The 12,695-nt window shown below is 42.3% G+C and overlaps 1 protein-coding gene across 4 annotated transcripts in view; it reads left to right on the forward strand.

Moving 5' to 3' along the window:
• LOC103176257 (catenin delta-2) overlaps positions 1-12,695 on the forward strand; it is a 447,491-nt gene that overhangs the window by 338,234 nt on the left and 96,562 nt on the right. For all 4 annotated transcript variants that reach the window (XM_042331893.1, XM_042331892.1, XM_042331894.1 and 1 more), the window contains one exon: positions 531-744. In XM_042331893.1, the coding sequence (XP_042187827.1) occupies positions 531-744 (214 nt within the window). The remainder of the gene's footprint in view (positions 1-530; positions 745-12,695) is intronic.

Below are 12,695 nucleotides of genomic sequence, written 5' to 3' on the forward strand. Positions count from 1 at the left end.
ATTTTGCAATGTCCAGAAAGCAGCCATGGAGTGAATGGGGTTAAAAAGGGAGAGGAAAGATGGTAGAGGTTAGGACTGGATAAGACTCATTGAACTGGGTTGAACTCATCAAGAAACATGTTGATACTGTAATGGGAAGACAATAAGGTGGGTATTCTGGAACGATGAGATCAAATGGGTTGAAAGGCATTCTTCATGCCGAACTTCTGTTATGAGCCTGATCTTATGAAATTTTACAATTAGCGATGTGAATCAGTTTCCTCTTGAGACTGGGGAGCATGGATAGATACAAGGTGTCCACTCTACTCCAGTAAGTTCCTGAGTAAGACACTGCAACGAGAGGAAATAATATGCCATGATATCTGCAGTATCTGCAATGATAGCGTATTAAGTAGATCAGTGAGCTTTATTTCTCCTTGAAGGCATAAGTCTCCCTCAACAAGATTGCTTGTCTTCCAACCAACTTATTTTGACCAGAATAAGAGAATAATTTATTTTGTGAGAATTTAACTAGTGAATTGATCTTACAGATAAGAAGGCAAGGGGGAATCCAATTGCTCGTGGACCTGCTGGATCACCGAATGCAAGAGGTACATCGCAGTGCCTGTGGAGCCTTGAGGAACCTGGTGTACGGGAAGGCGAACGATGACAATAAAATTGCCTTGAAAAACTGCGGTGGGATTCCAGCGCTGGTGCGTCTCCTTCGAAAGACCCCCGATGTGGAGATCAGGGAGCTGGTCACAGGTTAGTCTTGGCTCTTCTGTACTCTACACCTGAGAAGCTGGCAGAAATGCTGCTCTTAACAGGGGCCATTAGTGGGACTTCATTTTCATTGAAAGAAAAATATTCTGACATTTAGAATGAACTGGTATCAAGTACAATACAATTTACACTTTATATAGCTCCTTTCACATCGGGAGGACCTCTCAAAGCACTGGACAGTGCCGAATGGGCATCTAGAGTTTGGGAATACAGGAACAACAGCAACAAATTACATTTGGAGTCCTGTAGTTCAGTGGTTAGAGGACTCGCCTTGCAAGCAGACACCTGGGTTCAATTCCAGGCAGTGTGAAACTTTGGGCAAGTTTCCTTACTCCACACGTCTAATAATAATCCCTCCAAAACAAAACAATAATAAATTGGTCATTTTCAATCAATGGCTTTGTGGGACACTGATGTGTGCAATTGGCTGCCACGTTTTGCCCACAAATATACAGTCAATTCACTTTACAGCATATTCTGTTAAGCGCTTTGAGACGTCTAGAAGATGTGAAAAGCGCTGTATCAAATGCAAGGTATATTATTATTTGTAAAGCGCCTTTCATGTCCTAGATACATGAGGCTGAGGCCTTTTACCCACTACACCATCGTTACAGTGCCTTGTTACAGTAGTTCTAACTGATATTACTGCCACATTGCGAAGCTTACACATTGTTATCAGCCCATTGTTATCATCATCAGCTCAGGAACAAAATCTCCTGGGCTTGCTCACTCCTCATTTCCTATGTATCATTATCCAGTCGTATCTTCTGTATGCAGGCGCAATGGGAGACCAACTCTGCAATAGATCCAGAGTCAACAAAATTGGTTACAATACACTCCCTAGTTGCCTTAAGAGATGGCCATTACACCAAAGACAAAGTGGTAGTGTAAAAGTGGCACAGAACTAGAGGGAGGGAAATCGATAGTCTACCAGAGTCATTCCCTTCACCAGGAATGAAGCAAACTTGTTGGCAGTAAGATTCACTAGCAATATGCTGAAAAGTCAGGCAGTATAATTCTGCCTTCCACCATCAGTGTAGGTTTCACAATGAAATCCTCAGTGAATAACACCCAGCTAGATCCTAGCAGGTGGTGCCTTTGTGTATTTGTCGGGGTCTACCGCAAAGTGCCACAGTTATAATATAATTAGACGGCTGCCAAATCTACTTGAAAGGTGCTGCTTGCAACTGTGATAAGCATTCATTGACAAGGAATCCTGCAGAGTAGCAGCCCTAATAATATGCCATTGCTCGTCACAACATGTTTGCTCATCTCTTTGTTTACTGTCAAAACATGTAGCTTTAGGGGCAGTTTGTGTGCTTATGATAAACATGATCACTTCAAACAGCTAGAAGATGTGTAGCTGTTCAGATAAATGCAGCAAGTTTCCCACAGACCATCAGAACATAAGATTTGCTGAACAAAAGAAGTCCCAAGATCCATCCAGTTTAGCTTCCAACATCCTGCCAGTCACATGCACATGGCAAGTCCCACATTACATATTGTATCCCAAAATCTTATTTCCTAAAAGAAATCTATCTAACTTGCTTTTAAGTGGATTTGGCAGCTGTCCAATTATACTTACCCATAAATTATTATAACAATAATAATCCATGCATTTGATATAGCGCTTTTCACGTCTTCTAGATGTCTCAAAGCGCTTCACAGAATATGCTGTAAAGTGAATTGACTGTATATTTGTGGGTGAAACATGCAGCCAATTGCGCACAGCAGTCATTGATTGAAAATGACCAATTTATTATTGTTTTGTTTTTTGGAGGGATTATTATTAGGCTCTGTGTGGAGTAAGGAAACTTGCCCAAGGTTTCGCCCTTTGCCTGGAATTGAACTCAGGTCTCTCGCTTGCAAAGCGAATGCTCTAACCACTGAGCTACAGGACTCCGATATCAGATATAGTGGAGAGAAATTCCAAGTGGGTCTCGATTTATCCCATTTATGTAGCATTTTAGAGAACTCAGAATTTGGTGAATTATTGAATTCAGTCTTAATTTTGATTTTTTTTAAACTTACAGACACTTGATTGAAAATTAAGGCTGAATTTACCAAATAGTGGGCACTCTGAAATGCTGCATAAATGGAGTAAATCCAGATCCAGGTGGCATTTTCCCTTACACATGGGCTGCTGGCAACTGAGGAACAATACTGCAGTGTGTCACTGCCTTCAGGAGAAAATTGGACCAAGAAAGGGATTGCAATGTTCTTGTTCTTTATTCTGTTTTATTGCTTAAAGGCTGTCCATTTGCCTCATCTTCTCATTAAGTTGTGAGGTGAGCCCATGGAACTGGGTAATGCCGGAAAGGTTTAAGCCTTCAGTCATACCTCTGAACTGACACAATGTTTCTCCCAGTCAACAACCACAATTTATATTTATAAAACGGCTTTCATATCATGAAGATGTCTTAAAGCGCTTCAAAGAGCTGACTGGGAGCCCAAGCTGGAGGTGGAGCCGAGAAATGGTGATGGAGATAGGTGGCCAAAAGTGCAGTCAAAAAAAAAGGTCCAAGGCAGGTTTTAAACGTGGGGAGGAAGGAAACAAGAAAGTGGAGGGACTCCTGGAAGGAGCTCCAGAGAGCAGAACAAAATGGCAGCAAGCTTACCCATTGATGCTGGGGCAGATAGATCTCGTGAAATTCAGGCACCTTCTTGCTTGTATACTCATCCCTAATTCCTTTTTTTCCATTCAGTAGCTGGACCCCTTTATTTCCTCTGTTTTACTCCAATTTGCATGGAGCACTGAACTCAATATACAGGCGGTAGTGTATATATATGTGCCTGACTATATATCTTCAAATAAGGCTGGAGATGGTTCATGCTTTGGTGTGTGGTCTTCGAGCATATATTTGTTTTGTGAAGAAAGAGATGTATACACAGTTTTAGCTGGTTAGAGTCTAAGGCAAAATAAAACAATCAAATATTAAATCTTGAGACGAGTCCAGTAACATTCAATGTTGAGACCATTTCAGTCACGCTCAGTATTGAGACAATGCAGCATATGGTGGCAGATACAGTAATGAAGGTTCATCACAGCAGCAAGAAAGCAAAAGTGAGCCCTAGAAAATCATACACATTTCTTATCTACAAAGGTTTAAGTAACAAATGCAATTCAACCACTATCTCAATCATTGGAAACGTGGAGGAGGTGGACTTTCTAATCTAGCACAATGTCATGATGATGAATCCAAGTCAATTAATTGGCATTTATACCTGGGTTAGTTGTTATATTCATTAGTGCTTATCTATGTTTATAGAATATCTTCTCCCAGATTGCCCTACAATGTGGATCTGAAAGGTGTCAACAGATTGAGTGATGCAGTGGCTTAAGTGAAGATTAGAAAGTTGGGATGAATATTTCATTAGATAATTATTTAGGGAGGACAACTTTGAAGGGCTATGGGGAGAGTGCAAGGGACTGGGGTTGAATTGGATAGCTCTTTTCAAAGAGCCGGCACAGACACGATGGGCCGAATGGCCTCCTTCTGTGCTGTATAATTCTATGATTCTATTATTCTGTGAATGTCTGCTCCCTCTGCTTGCTGTGAAGGTCCTATACGAAGTGAGTTTGTATTGTTCAAACTCATTTTTAGTGGGTGTGAAACCATGGGATAAAGTGGGCCAACATTTCCAAACTACAACAACAAAAAGATTACATTTGTATAGCGCCTTCACATCGGGAGGACGTCCCAAGGCACTGGACAGTGTACAGCATTTCAGACCCAAGCTGGGGTTAGGGAGGGGAGGGGAAGGGGGGTGACCGATGGCATGGTCAAAGAGGAGGGTCTTGAGGCGAGACTTGAAAGAGACTATGGAGGTTTTTTTTTAAATAAATGACAGATGAGATGTCAAACCGAGGTCCCATCTGTCTGTTCAGGTGGATTTTAAAGATTCCAGTTTGAAAATAGAAGGGAGTTTCTTCTTGTCCTGGCCAACAATCCTTCAAATATCATTTGCAAGACTAATAGAACATTGGAGTTTAATTTGCACAAGACGTATCACTGACAATACTTTGCAATAAGCATAATGTTCTTGCACAAGGCACAGAGTCTGCAGTAAGTGACATCAACTGCACTTCCTGCGATTAGTGTGCTTGCTCACAATGCACAGGAACTTTTGGCAGCATTGACCTGGAAATCCTGAAGGTAGCCATCTTTTCGGGTTCTGAGCTGATGATCCCAGGTTACTGTACTATAATGGGTTGTACAGGTTGTAAGTTTCAGTCTGCCTCAGTTGGTAGCCCCTGAATCAGAAAATTGTGGGTTCAAGTCTTAATTTGGGACTTTGAAGTTAAGAATTGTTTTGCCTTATCACATATCTCATGTTTTCCCTCATGGTTCCGACAGTGCTGGCTGCTCTCTGGTACCTCACTCCTATAGCCATTCTTTTTGTGTGGCTAGATAGTAGGTGCCAATAGAGTATTGACTGGGGGAGCAGGGGGAACTGTGTTCGCCCAATAACCACAAGTATCCTTTTTCCACCAGGGGTTGCTAAATAATGCTTGGGAGTGGATGATGTCTGCCCTTACCACCATCCACCAGTTGAGGCTAATTGTAATGCCCTGCCCCTTTGCCAGCTAAGATCGTGTACTAGGCACAGACAAGGGATTAAATCAGTGACCTGCTGGGTCTTTGTGGTTCAGCTTCACTCAGAACAGTAGCTTGAAAGGAATTGCTTTTTAAATGAAGAGCTCATTGGAAAGATGCCCAAACACTGTCATATCACACTTTGCTTGTTTGAATTGTAACATGGCAAATAACCCAACACAATAATTCTGGCTCTTCCATCATGTTTGTAAATTTTGAAACAATTGTGTTGTCAGAAAGTAGCTTTGTGTCGTCACAGGTAGGTGACCTTTCGTTTCAAGTCCAATTACTCCAATGGTTGAGTTCCCCTTTGAAACTTGCAGCTTAACTGGTTTAATGGGTAATTGAAGTCAGACTTCAGCGCTTTATTAGAAGTGGCAGCCGGTTGTCACTGTAGGGTCATCTCATGGGATTGGACTTGAAGTTTCAGTAAATTTAAATCAAAACTAAAGCTACAAGAGAAAGAGAGAGATGAAATGGATAGCCATTGTAAAGCAGAGAGAATCTGCAGTCTCATTTGCATAAGATACTTCATTTCATTGTCTTTTACGGGGACAAAATGATGTGGATTGGTTTGGCATATTCATTTTATAAAACAGAATTGATAGCAGGTATTGGGCGGTAATTTGAGTTGCATTAAAAAAGACTAGATTTAAACCCTGCAGCAAATTAATGTGCAGTAAGGTTTGCAAAAGACTGCCCACCTGATTTGTTTTTCCAATCAAATCATCACAGCAAAATAAAAACAGCAAGTTGGTATGGTGTGTTGGCATTGTATGTTGGCATTGCACTGTGCTGTAAAGTGGTTGGATAGTGGCCCCAGCCCACACACATACACGCAGCCAGTGCCGAATCTCTGCAGGAACAAAGTGAGAGTTCTGCAGAGGCAGGCAGTTAGCGTCCCCAGGGCTGCTCTGATGTTTAATGAACAGCCCTGGCAGAGGCCTGGGACCAGATCTGCCTATAATTGGAGCCAAATGCATGAACCTGCCAGCAGAAGATGTCACATTGGAGGATGAGTTCACTCTGCATGGCCAATTCTTAATATCCCATCAGTGACAAGATACATTAAGAAAAATGACATGCTAATGTCCATTGGCCTTAACACGACTGCCCATTGACGGCCATTTTCTCCAGCTAGAATACCAGCAGGCAGTGGGGAGTGATGTCAATGCTCAGCTCAGCGACCCCCTAAAGACACATCAAATTAAGGAACATTTTGCACCGTTCACAGCTAGAGTCTAGCCCCAGCGAGAGCAGCTGGAAACACACAGCAGGTTAGAAATGTCACCGCCCTGCCTGAGGACCCAAGCTTTCCAACAAGGGAGGAGAGGGGGGATTTATCGAACTCACCAAGTTTCAAGTTTCAACCCTTTTATCCATTCTTTTTTCACCTGTGAGAATGGAAAAAGGTGGAAACTTGAAACTTAGTATAGTTTTCACCCTCATTTCGTGCCCCTCCATTTTCCAGAAAGTCAGAAAATGGCCACGATGGGATCCTTTGCAGCATTCAATGGTGAATGCAATATAGAGTGTAACGCTAAGCCGTAGAGTACAGCAAAAAAATAATAATAATTTGGTCACTCAATCCACGATTGGTTGTGGGACACTGCTGTGTACAATTAGCTGTCGCGTTTCACCCACAAAATGTACAATCAATTCACTTTATCGTATATTCTTTGAAGCGCTTTGAAACATCTCAAAGACGTGATAAGATGCTATATCAAAAAGGATTATTATTATTACATATAGTACAGTAGTCAGGCCAGAGCTGAGCAGAACCAGGTCTGAGAGACCAGCCTGAGGAAAATAGGCTGAGAGAATACATTTGAAGGTGCAGACCCCGATAAAGGAATTTTTGTCCCATAAAGAGTTTGTTTTCACATGCCAATAAATAGCTGGTCTTAGCAATTCGACGTCTAAAGAATAATTAAGGGTGTTTCAGTCGGATACTCCAATTGTGTTTCTGAGCAGGTCTAATTACCGGGCACTGTAAGTAATGAGCAAATTGGTCGGAAGACAGTGTGATGGAGTAGCCTGTAAATCACAGATGACAATGGCCTGTGATAATTAATCTTGGACTGCCCTCAAATTCGAGGCTTGCTGATTCTCACATCATAGTTGGGCATAAGCAATGGATGGCTACGAACAGTTATCGTTGAATAAAGATCACAGCATTACTGGCTCTGAGTGAAACATTGAAACAAGGAAAGACCATCAAGCTCATTCCTCGCACATATTGTGGAAAATCTACCTTAGATTTAGTCTTGCTGCTATCAGCAGACTCTCTACCTGATTGTAATCTCCCTAACCCAGGGCATTAGACTAATTGAAGACACTCTGGCTGAGATTATAACTTCCAGAATCCCTGGGGAGTCAAACCTGGGGCCCTCCTAGTCTGAATGGTTCAGCTGCTCACTAGATAAACCTACTGAGGCAGCGGAGAGACCTTCTGAAAAAAATTCAGATTAACGTACTTATAGAAGCTATAAAAATGTAAATAAATCTAAGCGATGCCAAAACCTGCAATTGCAATCTGCAAATAGACCTAAGAATGTAATGAATGACCATGGAAGGATTCACATTTTAATCCTCAGACCATATCAGCCTCCGAAATAACTAGGAAGTATTAAAATTTCATAGTGAACGATTACTTATGCATAAGCCTTTCACAGTGGTCCCCAGGGTAGTAATTATATTTCTGGTCTCTGAAATCTGTAAATTGAAGAGGAAATGTTCCAAGAGTGAACGGTTAATTCTGAGGAAATGGCTAAACGTTTGGTTGGGATATGCTGGCATTAGAGACTTGTTCCACTTACGCTGGTTGCACAAAAGTATTCTTTTTAATACAAATTTCTACTTCAGTTTTCTCCTTTCCTCTCCTGATGGGTCTAACATCTACACAGGTGCAACAGTTCTGCACTTGCTGATTTGCCTCCAGAACCTTATCCGCTCCTTCAAGTGCAACATTGAGTTGTATCCAACCTTAAAGTGATCACAGCCGAGCCTCATCCAGAGCACATCCAATATCCACACGTGCATTTTATACCGTTGGTGGTGGACGGGGTGGTTGAATATGATCTGGGCTGGCATTACCCCTCTCTAGCCCATCTACTGAGTTGAATTATAGCATGCACCACCAACCTGGCTGAAGTCACCAGGACTGAACCTGGCACCTTCACAGCTCATTCTCTTTAGATAACAGCTGAGCCACAGGAGAGCAACCCAGTTTAACCAAACATCGTAGGGCTACCGTAGATTAACACGTGGCCTTTGTGATCTGAAAATGAATTCAATCCAACAACAACAACAACTTGCATTTATATAGCTCTCCTCACTCAGGGTAGTGTCCACACTCAGGGTAGTGTCCCAGAGCATTTGACCGTGATGGAGCACGAGCTGAGCTAGGGGGAGGGGGAGGTGACTGTAGGCACGGTTGAATAGGAAAATCTTCAGACTAAGCGAGACGAATGGGATGAAAGACTCTTCTGCCTTTCTATCCCTGTTGTCTGTAAGGATCAATTGTGAAATGACTAGACAGTCCATCTGCTTTGTGGGTATTATCCACAGCAAAAACCTACAATCGTTTGCTTGAATTACTGTCAGTATTGTGCTGTGGATTCTATAGGAGCTTGGTTAAAACTAGCCAAAGTCTCTCAGTCTGGGTTGGGTGTCAGCCTGGCTCACCTTGGTAGCATTGTCACTTCTGAATCAAAAGGTTGTGGGTTCAAGCCCCACATCGGGGCTGTGAGCTCATATAGTTCTGCCTGACACTCCCAGTGCAGTGTTGGAGATGTGCTGCATTGTCGGAAGTGCCATTCTTCAGATGAGGTCTCACCTGCCTGTTCAGGTGGATGCTAATGATCCTGACGTACTATTGAAAAGAGAAAGAAGTTTCTCCTGATGTCCTGGCCCACAATATCCCAGATAAATGTTGATCAAACACTTCATGGTTCTTTGTGGGACATTGCTCCGCACAAATTGGCCGCTGTGTTCACCTAGAAATATACAGTGAATACACTTTACAGTGAGTTTTGTGAAGCATTTTGATGGGTCAATAGATAAAGTGACAACTGCCAGAATTAATGGTCTATAAATTCAACCCCCGGACGTGTTTTTCTGTCCTTTAAACGATAACGTGTTTGGCAATGAAAAGTCTGAATTGAGTCAACCCTCTGTGAAGGTCTCGGCAGTCTGATTCATGAGTCTGGCAAACTGCAGTACTCCAGGGCACCACTGATGACAGATCAGATAGCCTTGTTCATTGTCAGCACTTGGACAGGCAAGCCAGTCACTGGGGGCAGAAATTCTTCCCGCTCAGCTCTTGTTATCCTTGCAAGCCAAAGCCCTAACGGGTAGGGTGGTCCTAGCTGGACAAGCAGCGGGAAAGCTTGCCAGACCATGCTATTAATGCCAAGCTATGTGGTTTTAGCTGGTTAGACTCCAGCAATATCTCAACCACACAGTGGGGTACCCAAACTTTAGCTCTTGCCAAAGCTGTGCCTAATTCTGTCCAGAATTACGTAAGCAGGTAATGTCTCTCTGGTGGAGAGAATGATTAATTCTTTCCAGAAATGGGAATATCTATGTGTAGGTAGCTTGCATGCAATTCTGAGTCTGGTTTGAATTAGTCTGGTTTGAATTGGAATTGATCAGCCATGATCAAATAGAATGGCAGAACAGGCACAAGGGGCTGAATGGCCTGCATACTCTTAATCACATGTGTCCTATCAAGAGCAATCATAAAATGAGGGGGTGCCATGCACTCCAAAAGCCAAAAATTCCACCGAGTCTTAACCCATAAGACCGTTTCGTCTTAAAATTTAGGATCGCATACAGTTGTGAACAATTATCCAACAGGATGATTGCCACTTTTATCTGTCAGGAGCATTGAATCAATGAAGAGACAAACTGAGTGTGACTGAGAATATCAAACACACTGAAAACTTCTTAAAATGAAATGTTTAAGAAAACAATCCAGTCATTCACATGGGTCCTGATATTGTAGCAATCCTTTTCTAATCCAATTCTCAAAGGCAATAGTATGATTAACATGCTGCCCTTTCATCTCTGGGACTTGGATTGGAATATAATCCTTAATAATCCTTGCATTTGCTATAACACCTGATCATGTCAAAACATCTCAAAGCATTTCATAGGATTTACTGTAAAGTATAGTGACTATCTGATCAAAGTCTCTCAGGGTATTTGAACACCTAACCTTCAGGAACCTAACAGGAAATTTAGTTAAGTTGATTTCTGGGAAATTGCCATATGTAGGTGGCATATATTTGTGAAATTGAGTCTGGTTTGGATACCAAAACATCAACTTGCATTTGAATTTTTTTTAAAATTGGTCACTCAATCCACGACTCTTTGTGGGACACTGCTGTGCGCAATTGGCTGCCGCGTCTTGCCCACAAAATATACACTTTACAATATATTCGGTGAAGTGTGTTGAGACTTCTCAAAGACGTGATAAGGTGCTATATCAAATGCAAGGATTATTGTTGTTATTATTAAACAGCGTTGTTCACACAGGATAGCATCTTGGAATGCTGCATAGTAATGAGGTTGGATGCCAACAAGCAGCCAGGTTGACTTGAGGATGTCACAGAGGTAGGGTGGGGCAAGACCATAGAGGGGAGGAGGAGCATCTTGAACTCGATTCTCTGGGGGATGGGAAGCCATCGGAGTCGTGCGATGATTGGGGTAATTGGCTAGTGGAGCCCAATGAGGGAGAGGACATGAGCTGTAGAGATCTGGATGGTCTACAACTAGTGGAGGGAAGAGTTGGGAAGCCCAGCAAGCAGAGTTGGGGTGGTCAAGCTTGGACATGATAAAAGCATGGATAAGAGACTTGGCGGTCCTAAAGGGAGAAGTAGTGGAGGAGACTGGAAATGTAGAGGAGGTGGGTGTTTAAAGGACATTTGAGAATCGAACAAGACTCAGGGGTTCTGGCTCCATGAGGTGTCGAGTGCATCCATGTAGTGTGATGCTGTCAGCACGTGAGATGAGAAGGTGCTGATGGGAACTAAGCAGGAGAATCTCTGTCTTGTCAACATTAAAGTGGAGAAAGTTAGCTCTCATCCAGGACTTGATGTCTGATAGGCAATTGGTTAGAACAGCAGTGGTCCTAGAATTGAGAGTGGAGGCAGAAAGATGGAATCATGTGTCATCCACATACAGATGGAGTTAACCCATATGCCTGAGGTTGACATCGCTCAGTGGAAACAGGTAGATGTTAAAGAGGAGAGGACCGAGGATGGATCCCTGAGAAACACTGCACGGGATGATGCGGGTATAGGAAGAGAAACTGTTGCCAGATATAAAGTGGAGACGTTGAGATAGATAAGAGCGAAACCAAGGCAAGGACAGAACCATGAAGGCAGAGCTGAAGGAAAAGGCAGTGGAGAAGAATAAAATGGCCAACAATGTTGAAGGCAGCAGAGAGGTCATGAAGGATGAGGAGGTAGAGAGAGCCCTGGTCCAGAGATACAATACAAAATTACATTTGTATAGCATCTTTCAGTCAGGAAGACGTCCCAAAGCGCTGGAGATGGAAAGACTGTTACCGATGAGAGCAAATTCACAATGGCAGTGTGTCCCACTGTTGTAGCACATTTGACAGGAATTGACCAATCTTGAATCTATCATTCCAATGAGTTACAATACCTTTTTTCTGATAGCTTGATTCAGAAAGGAACATCGATGGACTTTCATACTTTGGAAGTACAAGTGTCACAATTTAAGTTGAACCATCATTCTCCTTCTCCTGCTGTTCCTCTAGTCTTCCGCTCTATACACAGCAGCAATATTCTCATCCATTTCTTCAGATTTGAAAACAAAATCTCATTTGAATTACATAGAGGAATGCTCTATGTAAAGCCATAAAACCGCATCAGCCTTGTTTGTGGGTGGATTAAATCTACTCCAAGAACTAAAGGGATGAAAAATGTGACATTCACGATCAAATTATGACCAGCAATAATGACAATTATGTGAGATCCAAACCTATCTTTTTAATTATCAACAGATCTTTGGGTGCTATCCCCCTTCTGACCTTCCCGAACCCCAGATTTGGCTTCAGAGCTAACCACAGTTAGTGGTTGTTGAGTAGCACCATCATTGTTTTGTCCACCCACAATCAGGGCCATTAAATCATGCTGCATCTCTTTGAACGCTGAATTTTTCAACTCACTCTCTTGTAGATTTTTAAGTTAATTGGGTGATGTTTTTGGCATTACATATATCATTCCTACGTTAAATTCAGACCCAACCCCAATATTTTTTTAAAATCACTTCGAACGTTAAATCCCACGCTAAGAACTACCT

This window comes from Callorhinchus milii, unplaced genomic scaffold (assembly GCF_018977255.1).
Source record: "Callorhinchus milii isolate IMCB2004 unplaced genomic scaffold, IMCB_Cmil_1.0 Scaffold2, whole genome shotgun sequence".
Taxonomy (NCBI): Eukaryota; Metazoa; Chordata; class Chondrichthyes; order Chimaeriformes; family Callorhinchidae; genus Callorhinchus; species Callorhinchus milii.